The sequence below is a fragment of the Rhinopithecus roxellana genome, chromosome 5, assembly GCF_007565055.1.
Source record: "Rhinopithecus roxellana isolate Shanxi Qingling chromosome 5, ASM756505v1, whole genome shotgun sequence".
Lineage (NCBI taxonomy): Eukaryota > Metazoa > Chordata > Mammalia > Primates > Cercopithecidae > Rhinopithecus > Rhinopithecus roxellana.
Window position 1 is genome coordinate 161,516,265 of NC_044553.1, and position 19,871 is coordinate 161,536,135.

The 19,871-nt window shown below is 47.4% G+C and overlaps 1 protein-coding gene across 6 annotated transcripts in view; it reads left to right on the plus strand.

Annotated features, from left to right (window-relative positions):
• The window catches only part of TRAF3 (TNF receptor associated factor 3), a 138,573-nt gene that overhangs the window by 94,017 nt on the left and 24,685 nt on the right, over positions 1-19,871 (plus strand). For 5 of the 6 annotated variants that reach the window (XM_030931083.1, XM_030931080.1, XM_030931081.1 and 2 more), the window contains 5 exons: positions 2,380-2,644; positions 4,110-4,161; positions 7,702-7,806; positions 8,746-8,913; positions 18,917-18,997. In XM_030931083.1, the coding sequence (XP_030786943.1) occupies positions 2,400-2,644; positions 4,110-4,161; positions 7,702-7,806; positions 8,746-8,913; positions 18,917-18,997 (651 nt within the window). In that variant the 5' untranslated portion in view covers positions 2,380-2,399. Of the gene's footprint in view, positions 1-456; positions 545-2,379; positions 2,645-4,109; positions 4,162-7,701; positions 7,807-8,745; positions 8,914-18,916; positions 18,998-19,871 lie in introns of those variants that run through there. The other variant, XM_030931082.1, reaches the window with a different exon arrangement.

Below are 19,871 nucleotides of genomic sequence, written 5' to 3' on the forward strand. Positions count from 1 at the left end.
TTTGAGGGAGCTGGTGAGTTTTGAAAGGAACTTCCCCTTTTCACCTGAGGCATTACCATATCGTGAGAAAGGATGGAGGAGGCGTGGAGGTGGGAAACTACACAAGAAAAATCCAGTGGTGCAGAGGCTTCTGATGTGAGGTGGCTGGTCTAGGCAGCAGTGTTCCCTGAGGCTCCTGAGTCTGGTTCTCAGTGGGTCCCTCACCTCCCTTCACAGCCACTCGCTTCCTTACCACGGTACATGGGGGTGCAGGGCTGGCCAGGGGCTGTTGACAGGAGGGGAGTGGTGCAGGCTGAGCCTGAAAGACAGGAAGAGAATCCGTACTGGAACTGCCCTGCAGAAGCCTCGTAAAGATCATAAGGCACTGGGCAAAAACTTTTCCAAGAAAGTTCATGGTGCACACACTGACCTAAACACTGGCTGGCATTCCCAGGGTTTTTTTTTCATTATAGAAGTGCATGGCTATTGCATGGTATCCAGAAAACAAAGACCAGAGAAGCCAGATTTTATACCACCATCTGGAAACATTTAATTTATGCTTTAGGTAAGTGTTAGCAAATATTTAGGATGATTGATCAAATTATGAGTATGTTTATGAGTACACAGTGTAATTTTTATTAAAGCTCACATTTCTTCAGGAACTCGATTCAACTCCTTTACATTCCTGGTTATTTTCATTTACTTGATCTTGAGGTCTCATCTGGCAGAGCTGTGCAGGCTGGGACCTTTGTGGCTCATTTTGAGGAGCTGTTTACCTGTTGATGGGAACTTGCAGGTGGGAGGCAGCCAGTCTTAAAGAGTACCTTGTCAGCAGGTGTGGAAGAGAGCCCGCACAGACAGACCTGCCCTTTGTGGTGTCCCCTCTGCCAGCCCAGCCCTTTGGGCACATTGGCACCTACCTGAACCTGAGCCCCCTCGTGCACACAGGGAGCAGCACCTCCCTCACACGCTCCTCACCGGTGTGACAGGGTGTGGCGAGCTCTGTGGGTCCACAGCGGGCCCACCCCACAGCTCCGTGCACAGCATGTTGGGTCAGGGTGGTGCTAGATGAATAAGAAGAGGGTGGATGTCAAAACTGAGCACTTTGGGTACTGTGGGCACACTGCCACAGGTTTACCCGGGAAGGAACAACTGGGCTCCAGAAGCAGGTTGACCAGGCCAGTCTGAGTCATGGCATCGAGACTCATCTAGCAGAAGTCAATGAGGAAGGAAAACTGACTAGAACAGCTGTTGTTTCAGCTAAAATCTCAGAATGATGCATTGAATTCAAAGTTACAACACAGCAAAATAGTATGTGTATTTTTTTTTTTTTTTTTTTTTTTTTGAGACGGAGTCTCGCTCTGTCGCCCGGGCTGGAGTGCAGTGGCCGGATCTCAGCTCACTGCAAGCTCCACCTCCCGGGTTTACGCCGTTCTCCTGCCTCAGCCTCCCGAGTAGCTGGAACTACAGGCGCCCGCCACCTCGCCCGGCTAGTTTTTTGTATTTTTTAGTAGAGACGGGGTTTCACCGTGTTAGCCAGGATGGTCTCGATCTCCTGATCTCGTGATCCACCCGTCTCAGCCTCCCAAAGTGCTGGGATTACAGGCTTGAGCCACCGTGCCCGGCTATGTGTATTTTTTTAAACCTCAAAAATACTCTGTTTATTATGAACTTTAAAAAATTTTTGGCTGGGCACGGTGGCTCACGCCTGTAATCCCTGCACTTTGGGCGGCCGAGGCGGGTGGATCACGAGGTCAGGAGATCGAGACTACCCTGGCTAACATGGTGAAATCCCATCTCTACTAAAAATACAAAAAATTAGCCGGGCGTGGTGGTGGGCGCCTGTAGTCCCAGCTACTCAGGAGGCTGAGGCAGGAGAATGGCGTGAACCCAGGAGGTGGAGCTTTCAGTGAGCCGAGATTGCGCCACTGCCACTCCAGCCTGGGTGACAGAGTGAGACTCCATCTCAAAAAAAAAGAACAAAAAATTTTTTTTGAAGACAGGGCCTTGCTCTGTTGCTCAGGCTGGAGTGCAGTGGTGCCATCATAGCTTGGTGCAACCTTGAACTCCTAGGCTCAGCAATCTTCCCACCTCAGCCTCCCAAGGAGCTGGGACCACAGGTGTGCACCACCATACCTAGCCCAATTTATTAAGTATACTTTTTAGGAAGTTTTTTGAATAATAATATCAATAGTTACTATGTGTTTGGGTAAAATAGAAAGGAAGGAAGCATATTTGATCATATTTTGTTCCCAACACATAATAAAGTTGGGAAGGATTCTTGCGTTACCTAAAACTGAAAGACAGCAGGTCTCAGGCACTTCTGCTTTCCCAAAGCTGCGTTTGTTTCCTTGCATGAGAGAATATGATGGCGCTCTCTTTACTGTTTTTTCCCAACAGAACTCCTCCTCTTTCCTAAAATGGAGTCGAGTAAAAAGATGGACTCCCCTGGCCCGCTGCAGACTAACCCGCCGCTAAAGCTGCACACTGACCGCAGTGCTGGGATGCCGATTTTTGCCCCCGAACAAGGAGGTTACAAGGAAAAGTTTGTGAAGACCGTGGAGGACAAGTACAAGTGTGAGAAGTGTCGCCTGGTGCTGTGCAGCCCGAAGCAGACTGAATGTGGGCACCGCTTCTGCGAGAGCTGCATGGCCGCCCTGCTGAGGTAGCCCCTCATCCGGGCCGTCACCCTGCCCCTTCTCAGCCTTCGGCTTCACCCTCTCCTTCATTCATTTCTCTAAAGATAAACCTCTAGAGGTTTAAAGCCCTAAAGAAGTCATAAAAGCCTCCGGGCCCAGCTCGTGAATCCTTTAGGGAGGTGCAGGGGGATCCTACATCTGAGTTTACTGAGGCCTCTGCCTGCCTCTGACCCGCCCCGCCCGTGTCTTCCCACTCTGTCTGTAGAGCCTTGGTGCCTCTCATATGTGTTGCTGTATTTTATTGAGGAAGCTCACAGTTCCATGGAGGAGACACACCAGGAAATGACAAGCCAGTCATTTAAGGGCACGTGTACTGGTGTGCAAGGGTGCTACAGAGAGGAGGGAGGATGGGGTCAGCTTAAAGGACTGGGCAGGTCCCTAGGCGAGCAGAAACCTAGGCCGCATGCTTACTCAGCAGGCACATGTGTTACCTGCACCGAGCTCTTGGCAGCCCTTTGCTCCTGAGTGCCAGTGCTGGTGCCGCTGGCAGATCATGAAGGCAGGCTGGAGCTTTACTGCAGGATACCATCGACCAGGAGAGCACCTTGATTCACCCTGCAGGCCTCATGTTTATGTTTTCTGGCATTGTGCCGGTGGTGGGGTTGCTGCAGGATGCCCTGGTCTTGGCCAATGCTGTCAGGGCACGTCAGACTGGGAAGGTTGCCAGCTCCTCCTCCCACAGCACTCAAGCCTGGGCTGCCCCCGAGCCCCAGCCTGGGCACAGCACCCAGCCCCCTGCCCTGTCACTTGCCTTCACCCTCTCCCTTCTCCATGCTTCCCTCTGTGGTCTTACCCACTTATCCCAGTCAACTCATCTTTGCCCACTTGGGGGCAAAATGACACTTGAACTTAGTGGCAGCACAGGAGACACAGAACACTGTGTCTCCTAACACAAGAGCCTGGACTACACCTCTGGGCCCAGGAGAAGCTTCCCGGTGGAGGAGGGGCTGGAGCCCCCATATATGGTGGGCCACAGGGGAGGGAGGCTGGTCACCCTGTGCAAGTGCCATTGGCCTTCCAATAGACAGTGAAGCAAAATCGCCTGTGGAGAAGGGCTGGCTGCTTTTACAACGCAGGAGCAAGGCTCTCCAGGTAAACGGTACTCACACCGAAGGGCTGCTCTGCAGACAGCTAGCTTTGGTTTCTGAAATAAAATTTCACTTTTACATTAAGTGGAAGAGACTTTCCAAGTGGGGCTGAACTAAACTGTTCTAGTTGGTAACTTCCTTTTGAAAAATCAGCATTTTAAAAAACGTAGCCCTTTTCTCCCATGGCTTCCTTTGTAAAGTGAATCACCAGGGCGTCCTGATGCAGGACGTTGCTGTGAGCCACTGCGCAGACCTGACCATAAAGCGAATGCTCCCGGAATCTCCTGAGTCCCCTCAAGAAAGGGACTTCCACTCTAATGCAGTCACATGTGTTTCCCTGCAGCTCTTCAAGTCCAAAATGTACAGCGTGTCAAGAGAGCATCGTTAAAGATAAGGTATTCTGTTTTTTTTGTTTTTTTTTCTTTTTTTTTTTTAATCATTTTGTCACATATTTTCAGCTGGGTAGTACTTTTCACATAGTTTGCATTCGGCACTCTGGCACAACACATTCTCTCAGTTTGGGCAGCTGATGCGGCAGGCTCCCAGGCAGGGCACTGTGCCATGTGATTACCTGGGGAGGCAGTGGGTTCAGATCCACTTGGCCACTTCCTTACTGTGTGAGCTCCGAGAGCTACTTCACCCCCTCACCTGTAATAATAATCACATCTCCTGCCAAGATTGCAGAGAGCTGGTGTGAGGAGTAAGAGGGTCGATGTGAGCAAAGTGCTGAGATGCCTGTCCGTGGCAGGGCTGTCTGTGGTTGGGTCACTTTTGTCATTGTGGGTCTTTATCCTAGACAGCTTTTACTCAACTCTTAACACTAGGTTTTACCTTCAGACTTGCTAGGCTGAGGGGTTCGTTTGAGTTTGTGCTCCCTGACCCCCATCCCCCTATGATATCTTGAAGTCATTAGATATGAGTGAGATTAGCCACTTCTCGCCCCCTGTGGCTGTCCTCAGCTAGAGCCGTGGGCGTCTCTGCACATTCAGAGGATGGGGCTGCCCAACCTGCCACCAGCTTCTCTCCTGGGGCCTGGTCCTTCTCATGGAGACCGACAGTCATCCATGTGCTGCTATACCCTGCCAGGCACACTTGGAGTTTGAAACAATTCATTCTTTTTTGTTGTTTGAGACAGAGTTTCGCTGTTGTCGCACAGGCTGGAGTGCAATGGCACGATCTTGGCTCATTGCAATCTCTGCCTCCCAGGTTCAAGCAGTTCTCATGCCACAGCCTCCCGAGTAGCTGGGATTACAGACACAAGCCACCACGCCCAGCTAATTTTTGTATTTTTAGTAGACACAGGGTTTCACCATGTTGGTTAGGCCAATCTCGAACTCCTGACCTCAGGTGATACACCAAAGTGCTGGGATTACAGGCGTGAACCACCACACCCAGCAATTCATTTTTAAAGTGCTTAAAATATCAATAAAAATACGTGTTTCCCTACTTTGAGTAATGAACCTAACCATTTTTTAAATGCAGGTCACTAAGTTGTACAATAAAATTCTTGCTCTGGGGTTTTCCTGTCTAAAGCACCTTGCAGATTGAGTTTGTTGGTCAGAGCAGCCCAGGTGAGTGCAGTGATTTGAGGATTGCTGGCAGTCAGCCTCCCTGGGCTGCCAGGCACAAGGGCATGCAATATAGCCACTCTGGAAGGGGGAGAGATGGGATTGGCCACCTGGCCCCTGTACCTTTTCTTTCTCCGCATTTACCTGCTACTGCTGAAGACTTGGTTAGTTCCTGGGAGGGAAAACAGCCCTCCCCTCCGCTCTGTGCCTTGTCCTAGCATGGTACCCGGCTGCCTGGTTAACATGTGCCTAACGTGTGAGTGAGAGAGAAGCTCGCAACGATGGCTGAGATTTTTTTTTTAGTATTTCTGTTTTGTTATGCAGAATCATTATCCCTATTTTTAAATGACATTAGTAGCTGAAGAAAAATGGCTAGTTTTATCAAAGAATCATGAATGAGATGCACTCAAGTTGTAGACCCTCATGGAAAGAATGGAGCTGTCTGGGCCCTGGGTGACCCAGATCCCCACCCGTCAGCAGGTCATTCAGGGGTGGGTGGGCCTCTGGTCTTCATCTGTAAACAGACATTTGGAGTAAATAGTCTCAGATCCTTTCCATTTCAAAGTTCTGTTGACTTTAGTATCTTAAGTCATGACCTTCTCTTTTTTTTTAAGTCATGTTTATGAAAGATAAGCGTTGGCTCCAAATTAGTTTAGTTTTAACTCTTAACAGCTATTGATTCTGTTTCTCTTAGCAGTCCAAAAAGGCATATTAAGCTCCTGTTATTCCACTTTCATAGATCAACAGACAGGAGTTTCTTAGAAATACCTTTAGACTAAGACGTTGTAGATTGTGTTGTTAGAGTGAGAGAGAGCTGAGCATGGTGCCTTATGCCTGTGATCCCAGGACTTTGGGAGCTGAGGCAGGTGGATCATTTGGACTCAGGAGTTCGAGACCAGACTGGGCAGCATATGGAGACCCCATCTCTACAAAAATGAAAATTGAAAAGTTACCTGGGCTTGGTGGCATGCACCTGTAGTTCAAGCCACTCAGGAGGCTGAGGTGAGAGGATCGCTTGAGCCCGGGAGTTTAAGGCTGTAGTGAGCCATGATTGCCCCAGTGCACTCCAGCCTGAGTGACAGAGTGAAACCCTGTCTCTTTTTGAGATGGAGTCTCAGTCTGTTGCCCAGGCTGGAGTACAGTGGCATGATCTCAGCTCACTGCTGAGATCCCAACATGGGGTTTCACCATGTTGGCCAGGCTGGTCTCGTACTCCTGACCTCAGATGATCCACCCGCCTCGGCCTCCCAAAGTACTGGGATTACAGGGGTGAGCCACTGTGCCCAGTCAACCCTGTCTCTTAAAAAAAAAAAAAAGAATAAGAATACTTGTGTTTTCTAAGGGAAAAATAAAATTAAAAGTTGAAAGATTTTTTCTTTTCTTCTTTTTTATTTTTGTTAAAGAGATGGGGGTCTCACACTGTCCCCCATTCTGGAGTGCAGTGATGCAATCACGGCTCACTGCATCCTCGACCTCCCAGGCTAAAGCAGTCCTCCTGCCTCAGCCTCCTGAGTAGCTGAGACTACAGGCACATGCTGCCCTACCCAGATAATTTTTTAAAAATTTTTGTAGAGATAGGGTCTCATTGTGTTGCCCAGGCTGGTCTCAAACTCCTGGGCTCAAGCGATCCTCCTGCCTCAGTTTCCCAGAGTGCTGGGATTCCAGGCTTGAGCCACCACGACCAGCATCGTTTTCATTTTCAAAGGGAAATGTTTTCATTATTAGACTAACTTCAGACTGCAATATATGTTTTAAGAGAGTGTTTTTCAACCACAGGCTAATGCTGCTTTTTTGGTGAAAAATGAGTTTTAACAGCGTGACCTTTAGAAAGAACCAACAGTTTTACAAATCATTCCCCAGATATGATCTCTTATGTGGTCTCTCTGTTTCTCCAGCAAGCCATCTATACAGTGGATTCAGTTGTGTCCGGTTCTGCTCTTGTCCTCTGGTGGCAGCCACACCGTAGTGGCCGCCTGCTCAGTGCTGGCTCCTGGAAGCCCCCAGAGTCTGAATGTGACCCTGGTCCTCCTCTGCCCTCATCCTGAGCTTATGTCAAAGTTAATAGAATATGTTTAGATGCTGCAGAGTGATCTTGAATTATTAAGTCTAATTCATTTTCTTTTGGCTTAACTAATAAAAGATAACAGTTAATGTTATTTAAATTGTGTCTCTTAGTGGGGGCAGCTTCTTCAGTCTACTTCTAGAAATCAAGATGGTCCTTAATGCTTTCTGAAGTTCACTTAAGAGTTGCTCTCTTGTTTTTTTTTTTTTTTTTTTTTTTTTAAAGTGGTTTTGCCTTGTCCAGAGTAGCAGCATGTGGAGATTAAGAAATATTAATCCTCCAAAATAATGACCTTTCATTTTCAGGTGTTTAAGGATAATTGCTGCAAGAGAGAAATTCTGGCTCTTCAGATCTATTGTCGGAATGAAAGCAGAGGTTGTGCAGAGCAGTTAACGCTGGGACATCTGCTGGTGAGTAGCAAAGGGACACTGGAAGCTTTTACATGAAGGAATTCGAGTCCCTTACGTCCAGCTGATTAAGTGGTCAGTAGGATGTGGCACTTTAAGACCATGTTGACATTAGTTTTTCAAAACACAGCCAAATAGGCAAGCAGTCAGAACCACTTGAGTTTAAGTTGTTATTTTTATGACATCATTGGCAGAATTGTCAACTGGTTTTTAAACACTCCCACCCTACTTAGAATAGAGAAAATCTGAATTGGATTTTAATTTTGGAAAACCCATTAAAACCTTTTTTCACCATGAAATTCTACATAACTCCTTATTTTTTTAATTAGTACCATATTTTAGCTTAGAAAATTATTTGAACTGGAATAAGACAAAGTTCTTAGCAGATACTCATTTTTCCTGGAAGCAGAGTTGACCTAATTCTTCAACAACAATATAGTTTGAGTAATCATGAAGTAGAATATGAAATTCAGTGTCTCTTGGCATATTTGTTTTTTTTTTTTTTTTTTTGAGATGGAGTCTCGCTCTGTCGCCCAGGCTGGAGTGCAGTGGCGCCATCTCCGCTCACTGCAAGCTCCGCCTCCCAGGTTCACGCCGTTCTCCTGCCTCAGCCTCCCGAGTAGCTGGGACTACAGGCGCCTGCCACTGTGCCCGGCTAGTTTGTTTGTATTTTTTTAGTAGAGACGGGGTTTCACCGTGTTAGCCAGGATGGTCTCGATCTCCTGACCTCGTGATCCGCCCGTCTCGGCCTCCCAAAGTGCTGGGATTACAGGCTTGAGCCATCGCGCCTGGCTGGCATATTTGTTAGTCTTTGCTGTGAAAAACTGGTCTAACAGGAGATTAGAACATTTCTTTATGGTTTCATTGCATAGAGATTAGAATTTGGTATTTCAGATTTAGAATTTTTTCCGAATTAAGAACATTGAATGGTCTGTCTTACAGGTGCATTTAAAAAATGATTGCCATTTTGAAGAACTTCCATGTGTACGTGCTGACTGCAAAGAAAAGGTCTTGAGGAAAGACCTGCGAGACCATGTGGAAAAGGCGTGTAAATACCGTGAAGCCACGTGCAGCCACTGCAAGAGTCAGGTTCCGATGATCGCGCTGCAGGTGCGGGTCCTCCCATTCCACGGGCCTTTTGCTCAGTTCCTATATGATACGTTCCACAGGCCTTCCGCTCAGCTCATATATAATCTGCTCCACAGGCCTTCCGCTCAACTCATCGATAATCCATTCCACAGGCCTACCGCTCAGTTCCTAGATAAGCTGTTCCACAGGCCTTCCACTCGGCTCATAGATAATCCGTTCCACAGGCCTTCCGCTCAGCTCTTAGATAATCCATTCCACAGGCCTTCCACTCAGCTCATAGATAATCCGTTCCACAGGCCTTCTCAGCTCATAGATAATCCATTCCACAGGCCTTTCTTCAACTCATAGATATTCCGTTCCACAGGCCTTCCCTCAACTCATAGATAATCCGTTCCACAGGCCTTCTGCTCAGTTCATAGATAATCCATTCCACAGGCCTTCTGTTCAATTCATAGATAATCCATTCCACAGGCCTTCCCTCAACTCATAGATAATCCGTTCCACAGGCCTTCCGCTCAGCTCATAGATAATCCGTTCCACAGGCCTTCCGCTCAGCTCTTAGATAATCCGTTCCACAGGCCTTCTGCTCAGCTCATAGATAATCCGTTCCACAGGCCTTCTCAGCTCATAGATAATCCATTCCACAGGCCTTTCTTCAACTCATAGATATTCTGTTCCACAGGCCTTCCCTCAACTCATAGATAATCCATTCCACAGGCCTTCCACTCAGCTCATAGATAATCCATTCCACAGGCCTTCCGCTCAGCTCATAGATAATCCGTTCCACAGGCCTTCCACTCAGCTCATAGATAATCCATTCCACAGGCCTTCCGCTCAGCTCATAGATAATCCGTTCCACAGGCCTTCCGCTCAGCTCATAGATAATCCGTTCCACAGGCCTTCCACTCAGCTCATAGATAATCCATTCCACAGGCCTTCCGCTCAGCTCATAGATAATCCGTTCCACAGGCCTTCCACTCAGCTCATAGATAATCCATTCCACAGGCCTTCCGCTCAGCTCATAGATAATCCGTTCCACAGGCCTTCCGCTCAGCTCATAGATAATCCGTTCCACAGGTCTTCCGTTCAGCTCATAGACAATCTGTTTCACAGGCCTTCCACTCAGCTCATAGACAGTCTATTCCACAGGCCTTCCCTCAACTCATAGATAATCCGTTCCACAGGCCTTCCACTCAATTCATATATAATCCATTCCACAGGCCTTCCGCTCAGCTCATAGATAATCCGTTCCACAGGTCTTCCGTTCAGCTCATAGACAATCTGTTTCACAGGCCTTCCCTCAACTCATAGACAGTCTATTCCACAGGCCTTCCCTCAACTCATAGATAATCCGTTCCACAGGCCTTCCACTCAATTCATATATAATCCATTCCACAGGCCTTCCGCTCAGCTCATAGATAATCCGCTCCACAGGCCTTCCCTCAACTCATAGATAATCTGTTCCACAGGCTGTCTGCTCAATTCGTATATACTTCTTCCACTGTACAGCTTCTTAATGACTATTCTAATAGGAATAAAGAGAAAAGATAGGAATAAATAGCACTTTTTATCTGACTTTATTTCAGAATTAAGCTTTGTTTTGCCTATTTTGATTTATGTAGTTAACATTTTCCATTGCCTTGATTGACTATCATTTAGTGTGTTAAAAAATGAATATTCAAAAAAGGTAAAATTTTTAACTTGTCCTAGGGAATTGCCTCAAAATGTTGATAGATTGCCTGATTTTACAGCTCTGTGACATAACCATCACTTATAACAGGCTAATTTGTCCTACAGCATTGAAATGCAGCTGTTTATCTTGGAGGGAGCTTCTCATACTTCAGTTACTTTGGCACAGTTTTGCATTGTGTGTTTCCGTGGGGATGAGAGTGTGTGAATGTGGGTTAGTGTGTGAATGTGGGTGAGTGTGTGGGCGTGAGTGTGAATATTGGTGAGTGTGTGGGGGTGTGAATGGGGGTGTGTGTGTGGGTGAGTGGGTGAATTAAAGAGGAAAGCAGAGATGTTGGGGGTGGAGGACACTTCAAAAATAATCCATTTGTTGAACAAACACCTATTGGGTACCTACTGTGTGCCGGGCTGTATTCCAGGAGCTGGGGACTCAGTGGTGAGGCTCCTCTAGTGGGAAAAAATACTAACAAATATGTAACATCAGGTAGTGATCAGTTCCATGAATCAAAATCAGGTGGCATCAGGGGAAAAGAGGTGATCAGCACTGGCTTCTCTGAGGCAGTCAAGGGACAGTGAAGGAGCGTGTGGACCCTAAGCGGCAACTGGCAGGGCTGTGGGGTTGAGGAGCTGTGTGGAACACAGGCCGGGTGTGAGGACAGTGGGGCAGCCAGACGGGGAGGAAAGCCACTGGGCAGCCCAGAGCTGGGGGGGTGAGAGGGCCCGGGCAAGGCCTGGTGTTGCTGGGGTTGGGGAAGGTTGTACCGGGGTGCGCCTGAGGGTGGGGTGGTAGGATTGGCTAGCAGGTGGGGTGTGAGGTAAAGGTGACGCCCAGTGCGTGTGGAGAACCTAGGTGTCCCGCTGAGGGGGTGCCCAGTAAGTAGAGGGTGACGGGCTTGGGAGAGAATGGGGAATGGAGCCGTGCAGGCTGCGGATGTGGGTGAGTTTGGTGGTTCACAGGATCATGGGGCTGGAGTGAGTGGAGACGAGGACAGAGCCCATGGGGGCCTGGGCACTCCCTAAGAGGCTGGGGTGGGCTTGGCCACGAAATGACTGAAGAGGGGCACCAGAGCAGCTCAGCCAGGGCGTGGGCCATCATCCAGTTCCTGGTGGATATTGTGGAATTGTTTGTTTTGTTTTGTTTGAGACAGAGTCTGACTCTGTCATCCAGGCCTGGAATGTGGTGACACAATCTCAGCTCACGGCAGCCTCTGCCTCCCAGGTTCAAGTGATCCTCCCATCTCAAGAACTACAGGTGCGTGCTACCATGCCTGGCTATTTTTTTTATTTTTTGTAGAGACAGGGTCTTGCCACATTGCCCAGGCTGGTCTCAAGCTCCTGGGCTTAAGCCATCTGCCCATCTCGGCCTCCCAAAGTGCTGGGATTATAGGCGTGAGCCATTGCACCCAGCTGTGGAGCTCTAATGACCAAAATTTAGGGAGAGTTTCCTATGCTTTTCTCTATGAAATGAGATGTAGTCCTCTTAGGTTGGTGCAAAAGTAATTGCAGTTTTCGTCATTAAAAGTAATGACAAGAACGGCAATTACTTTTGCACCAACTAAATACTTTATAATCACTGAATTTGCCTTGCTTTCTGTAATTTTCCTGTGTCCGTGTCTTTCTTCCATTGTGAACTTTTTTTCTTGTGTGGTACTTCAGATGTTTCCAGTTTTTAAGAATTCCTGAGGCCGGATGTGGTAGCTCACACCTGTGTGCCCAGCACTTTGGGAGACAGAAGCAGGAGGATTGCTTGAGCTTTGGAATTGGAGACCAGCATGGGCAACGTAGCAAGACTCTGCCTCTATAAAAAATAAAAATTTAGTGGGTGTGCTAAAGCATACCTGTAGTTCTAGCTACTCAGGAGGCTGAGATAGGAAGATTACTTGAGCCAGGGAGGTTGAGACTGGTAGTGAGCCATAATCGCATCACTGCACTCAGCCTGGGTGACAGAGTGAGACCCTATCTCAAAAAAAGAGAACTTTTAAGAACTGTGCCCTCCCCTTTGGAAAATAGCAATAGTGTTTTTTCATAGTCAAGTAATTCCTCCAGGCTGTGCATGATGGCTCATGCCTATAATCCCAGGACTCTGGAAGGCCAAAGCAGGAGGATTGCTTGAGGCCAGGAGTTCAAGACCAGCCTGGGCAACAAAGTGAGACCCCATCTCTAGAATGAAAATAATAATTCCTCCAGTTGTTAAATTTCAGTGAATGCGACATATGCCTAATGAACAAGACTTCAGGCTTTGCATATGTTAATATGTTGCTATCTCATGCCAGTCAGAATGGCAGTTATTAAAAAGTCAAAAAACAACAGGTGCTGGCGAGGTTGCAGAAAAAAGGAATGCTTTTACACTGTTGGTGGGAGTGTAAATTAGTTCAATCATTGTAGAAGACAGTGTGGCGATTCCTCAAAGATCTAGAGGCAGAAATACCATTTGACCCAGCAATCCCATTACTAGGTTTATACCCAAAGGAATATAAATCATTCTCTTATAAGGATACATGCACATGTATGTTCATTGAAGCAGTATTCACAATAGCAAAGACATGGAATCAACCTAAATGCCCATCAGTGATAGACTGGATTAAGAAAATGTGGTACATATATATCATGGAATACTATGTATCCATAAAGAGAAGGAGATCGGCTGGGCCCGGTGGCTCACGCCTGTAATCGGAGCACTTTGGGAGGCTGAGGTGGGTGAATCACCTGAGGTTGGAAGTTGGAGACCAGCCTGACCAAAATGGAGAAATCCTATCTCTATTAAAAAAACAAAACGAGGCTGGGCGCAGTGGCTCACGCCTGTAATCCCAACACTTTGGGAGGCCGAGGCGGGAGGATCACCAGGTCAGGAGATCGAGACCATCCTGGCTAACCATGGCACACATCCTGGTTTAGTGAAACCCCGTCTCTACTAAACAAAATACAAAAAATTAGCCGGGCGTGGTGGCAGGTGCCTGTAGTCCCAGCTACTCGGGAGGCTGAGGCAGGAGAATGGTATGAACCCAGGAGGCAGAGCTTGCAGTGAGCTGAGACTGCGCCACTGCACTCCAGCCTGGGCGACAGAGCGAGACTCTGTCTCAAAAAAAAGAAAGAGCTGGGTGTGGTGGCAGACGCCTGTAATCCCAGCTACTTGGGAGGCTGAGGCAGGAGAATCATTTGAACTCAGGAGGCGAAAGTTTCAATGAGCCAAGATTATGCACTCCAGCTTGGCAACAAGAGCGATACTCTGTCTTAAAAAAAGAAAACAAAAACAAAAAAGGAGTTCCACCAGGCACAGTGACTCACACCTGTAATCCCAGCACTTTTGGGAGGCCGAGGCGGGTGGATCACCTGAGGTCAGGAGTTCAAGACCAGTCTGGCCAACATGGTAAAACCCCATCTCTACTAAAAATACAAAAATTAGCTGGGCGTGGTAACGCATGCCTATAATCCCAGCTACTCAGGAGGCTGAGACAGGAGAATCACTTGAACCCAGGAAGTGGAGGTTGCAGTGAGCTGAGATTGCACCACTGTACTTCATCCTGGGTGACAGAGCAAGACTCTGTCTCAACAACAACAACAAAAAAGGAAGGAGATCATCTACTTTGCAGGGACGTGGATGGAGCTAGAAGACGTTATCCTTAGCAAACTAACACAGGAACAGAGAAACAGACACCACATGTTTTCACTTATAAGAAGGATCTGAACAATGAGAACACATAGACTCATGCGGGGGATCAGCACACGCTGGGGCCTGTGGGGTTAGGAGAGGGAGAGCATCAGGAAGAACAGCTAACGGATGCTGGGCTTAATACCTAGGTGATGGGTTGATCTGTGCAGCAAACCACCATGGCACACATTTACCTGTGTAACAAACCCGCACATCTTGTACATGTACCGTGGAACTTAAAATAAATATATAGCTATCAAAGTTATACTTTGTTTCTTGCCAAAATCAGTTACCTTTATTTGCAGAATAGAATCCAACAACTGATTTTTGTTTAAGAAGGAATCGTAGCGTATGTCCGTTAAACATCATATAAGTAACTGACTCTGAACACCGGATGAGGCTGTAACAGGTCAAGTTTTAAGCACAAGCATATAGATTCACAAAACGGCGCCAGACCCTGCCCTGGTTGCTCAGGACACACAGGAGAATAAATTGCACTCTCTCCTTCAGTTTGCATTCTGATGACAGAGACAGCCAGATGCACAGTTTCATTCATGTTAGTATGGGAAGTACTGGGACTGTAATATTAATAACATGCCGGCAAGGAAGGACCAGTTATAGTAGCTTAGCCTGAGTGTCAAGGAAGGCTTTAGTGAGGAGGTTGCCTTTCATTTGATCTGGGCCTTGAATTTGTCAACTAAAGACAAGGGAGAAAGAGAATAGATGGAAAGCACAGAATGATAGTGAGCAAGTTTGGGGCCTGAGTTGTGCAAATAAATCTTCCTTATAAATTGCACTATATGCTTGAGATGAAACAAGTTGAACACCATTTGAGCAGTGTTGATAGTAGAGTGCATTTTAAGGTGTGTGTCAGCTTCTCTCAGGGCCTGCAGTCATTTCAGCAAGCACGGTGTTTGGGGTCCTGCCAGTGCGTCTACCCTTGCCTCTCAGCCCCACAAGGGGAGAGCAGTTGCTGGTTTGCTGCCTTTGCTCCAGGCCTGGTTCTGTGACTTGCCCTAGGCCACCTCTTTTCAGTGGTGTGATTTGATTCCCACATATTTTGTTTTTTTTCAATTTGAACACCCTTAATCTCATCCCCTCAGGCCTTCACTGAGTTTATTTCTAGGAAGAACAGACCTGATGTAGGGAGACCTGAAGCCCAGGTCATTCGAATTCTCCTACACTCCCTATGTTTTGTGATGTGTCACATCAAATGTTGGTAAAATGTGCTGAGGATGCGTCAAAACCCTGGACCATTGCAGTTCATAGAAGGATTTCTTTTCTACATTTAAACTATGGTATATACAGTATGCCAGCTATTTTCAAGTTTTATTATTACTTTTTAAATTTATAGGTTAGCATAATTTAAAGTGTCGGGAAACAAATCTTCTAGATTTAGTCTAGAAATTCTGGACCATCATTCTTTAAACAGTTCTGTTAACTTGTGAAGATCAGGGTGATAAAGATCTCACCCTATGGGAGAGTGTACGTGGTGGAAGTATGTAGGTTTGACCACTGTGGAAATCAGTTGTCAGTATCCTACTAGGTTGGACATTCAGGCACTCAGTTAACCAGCAGTTCTTCTCCTGGATGTGTAGGAGAAACACACACACCAGGAAATGTGACCAGGTGTGACCAGAGCAGCAGAAATCTGGAAACAGCTGGAGCACCCATCAGCAGGTGGAAATTGTATTACAGTGTTGTTATACGACAAGGAGATGTGTCATGCAGTAGTGAAAGTTAGGGGCCTGCAGTTATTTGCAATAGGCAGATTAGTCTAAGAAGTGTAATACTGAGCCAAGTCCCGAAGACTCCTATGATAGAAGTCCGTGTTAACAAAATTCAAAAACAATCAAAATGAAACAGTGTTTCATTTGGCACACATATGTATAGTGAAACCTTTTTAGAAGCAGAAATACAAAATTCAGGGTTGTGGTTTTAATGGGTACTCCTTGTGGGAGGATGAGGGTGAGATGGGAGAGGTAGATGCAGGTAGGTGGATGTTATCAGTCATGCTCTTGGACCTGGGTGTTGGCTTCATGGGTGTTCACTATGTAGTTATGCTTTTTTTTTTTTTTTCTTTTTTGAGACAGTGTCTCACTCTGTTGCCCAGGCTGGAGTGCAGTGGCATGATCTCGGCTCACTGTAACCTTCGCCTCCCCGGTTCAAGCAAATCTCCTGCCTCAGCCTCACAGGTAGCTGGGATTACAGGTGCCTGCCACCATGCCCGGCTAATTTTTGTGTTTTCAGTAGCGACGGGATTTCACCATGTTGGCCAGGCTGGTTTCAAACTCCTGCCCCCAGGTAATCCGCCTGCCTTGGCCTCCCAAAGTGCTGGACTACCGCACCCGGCCTAAGCTTTTCAACTCACATGTGTGCACATACATGCTTGTGTGTATCAGAATTACATTTAACTTCATAGATAGGACTGATTTCATTTATAGGCAAATGAAAAAAAGCAGAAGATTCAGGTTTTTTTTTTTTTTTTTAAATGAATGTGTTATTTTCCTTTGGCTGCTGTAACAAAGTAATCCCAAGTTGGTAGCTTGCAAAAACAAATTTATCCTGTCATAGTTCTGGATCTGGAAATGCAAAACCAAGACCCTGCCGTCTCTGATAACTGTAGGGAAGAAGGCTTTCCTGCCCCTCTCAGTTTCTGGAGCCACCAGCAGTCCTTGGCCTTCCTTGGCTCATGGCTGCACCACTCCAACCTCTGCCCCCATGTTCACGTGGCCGTGTTCCTAGTGCCTGTGCTCACCTCTTCTAAGGGTGGCACTCTTTATAGTTAGGATCTGCCCAATGCCAGGGTGTCTTCGTCTTAACTGACGACATCTTCAGAAATCTTATTTTCAAATAAAGTCACATTCTGAGGTTCCAGATAGACATGAATTTTGGAGGACATTATTCAACTCACTGTAGTGGTCAAAAGCTGTGAAAAGGCAGTTCGCAGGAAAAGAAATAGAAATGATTAATATCAAAAATATGCTTAAGACTGGGCTCAGTGGCTCACACCTGTAATCCCAGCACTTTGGGAGGCCAAGGTGGGTGGATCATTTGAGGTCAGGAGTTCAAGACCAGCCTGGCCAACTGGCCAACATGGTGAAACCCCTCCTTTACTAAAAATACAAAAGATTAGCTGGGTATGATGACATGTGCCTGTAGTCCCAACTCCTCCGGAGGCTGAGGTAGGAGAATTGCTTGAACCCAAGAGGCGGAGGTTGCTGTGAGACGAGATCACGCCACTGCACTTCAACTTGGGCAAGAGTGAGACCCCGTCTTGGAAAAAAAAAAAAAAAAGCACGCACACACACACACACACACACACACACATATATATATAATGTGCTTAACCACACATTACTAAACAATTGCAGGTCTCACTTACCCCATTTTTTTTACCTATCAGATTGCCAAAGGTTGTGCGATAGAATTGGCAAGGGTGTAGAAACATGCATCCCCACGATACTGGGAGTGTAGATTGGTGTGGGCTTGTTGGAAGTTAAACACAGATATTGGTTGGCCTCCTCTTCCCTGACCACAGTGCTGCCCTCTGCCCCCTTCTTCCTCAGCCTCCCTGCCCTGAGCCCCATCCCTATTCTACCACAGAACCACCGTGGGTGCCTGCAGAGTTGGGCCTTAGAAACCTGCCGAGGAAAGCAAGCTCCTGGGGGAGAGGAGCAACTACGTTTTGTGGACGAGCTTCCCTTGGGTGGGCTGCTGCCCTCCTCAGCCTGCAGACCCGCCAGTCAGACTCTGGCTCTCAGCAAATGCCTCCCCAATTCCTTCAGTGGAACAGCAACATAACTGAAGGCCAAAAGAGGACCTGAAAAGATGGATGGGGGGAGGATTGAGGCATCCCGTGGCCACTGGGAAACCTCTGCCACAGTCTTCCTGCTCAGCAGGGACTGTTCAGCATGGCTCCATCTCTGGCTCTGCCTCATTAGTCTCTCCCCAGGGGCCCTGCAGTTGATGTCCTTGTGGGGAGTCCTTGCCCTTGCTCTGCTCGTGGACAGGCACCCAGCAGGTGCCCATGGGATTGGGCTTCACAGTCGCCATCATCCAGCCTCAGCAAACATGAAGTGTGTGCTATTAGAGAAGGCCTAACCCAAAACTTACCCCAATTTTCCATGGACTAAAGATAATCTAGATTAAGGTTCTAGGTGAGTAATGGAAATACTCAGTAGGTCATGCTGCTCTCACGTACTTGGGAAGCATTATTTCCAGACTCCAAACTGAGAGGCCAAGGGAAGCCCTCCATCTCTCAACCAGCAGAGGCAGACACCAGCAGTGTCCCCAGCTCCGCTGTCCACCTGTGCTGTGAGTGCTGTGTGAGTGGCCATGCCTCCCTGAGCATTGCACGTTAGGGGCTGTGTGAACCAGAAGCAGCTCTGGCACAGAGGAGACCTGCTAAGGGGAAGCCCTTGTGGCGAGGCCCCCACCAGCAGACTGTTCTGAGGCAAACCGCCCTCACTGGTCAGATCTGACCAGATCTTTGGAGATACCTGTGATGTCCTGAGACACTCACACTCTGTGACAATAATGACTCAGCCATATGTAATGTGAGTGCTGTAACTTAGGGGACAGTGATGGTGAGCAGAGCCATTCCTGGGGGCCCCATGGGGATCTCAGCGGGACTGAAGGAAGACATCGTATGTTTAAAGTTGACAGTACTTTCTCTCTCTGTAGAAACATGAGGACACCGACTGTCCCTGCGTGGTGGTATCCTGCCCTCACAAATGCAGCGTCCAGGCTCTCCTGAGGAGCGAGGTAGGGGCGGCCGGGCCCGGCCGGGAGTCTGTGAAGTCCTCAGGGCTGCGTACCTGGGTCCCCTTCCCTGCATAGCCAAAGCCTCACGTTTTCCCAGTTCATGAGAGTCATGTGTATAGCCAGAAAAACAAAAACCACAGCAAAAAGCCTTACGCCATTTTTTGGAAGTCAGAAGCAAGCAGTCAAAAGCTACGGTGTATGGTCGGGCGCAATGGCTCACATCTGTAATCCCAGCACTTTTGGAGGCCTCGGCGGGTGGGTCACCTGAGATCAGGAGTTCAAAACCAGACTGGCCAACATGCTGAAACCTCGTCTCTACTAAAAATACAAAAACTAGCCAGGCGTGGTGGTGCACACCTGTAATCCCAGCTATTAAAGAGTCTGAGGCAGGAGAATCATTTGAACCCAGGAGGCAGAGGTTGCAGTGAGCCAAGATCACACTACTGCACTCCAGCCTGGGCAACAAGAGCAAAACTCCATCTCAACAAAACAAAACAAAACTACAGTGTGGTAAATTCAGAGCAAAGATTGTGAAGCATTAAGAAAATGAGAATATTTTATATATAGTACGAGCAAAGGTGACAAGGGGTTTTTAAAGCAATTTTAACTCTATAGAATAGTAATTGCTGTTAGATTATCTCAAGAACATGAATTAGAGACACTTCAGAACCATTTTGCTCACAATGCTGGGTGGAGGACAGCTCCCACATTTTAGGGCCGCCAGAGGGGCCCTGTGTGGCCTCCCCCAAGGGTTGCAGGTCTCACATTGCCCTTGGCACTCTTTCTTTGAGATAGGTAGATTTTGCGTTGACTTCACTTGATCAGGATATGTCCAGTTGGGAAAATTTCAAGGATTCTTAATGTTTCTGCATCT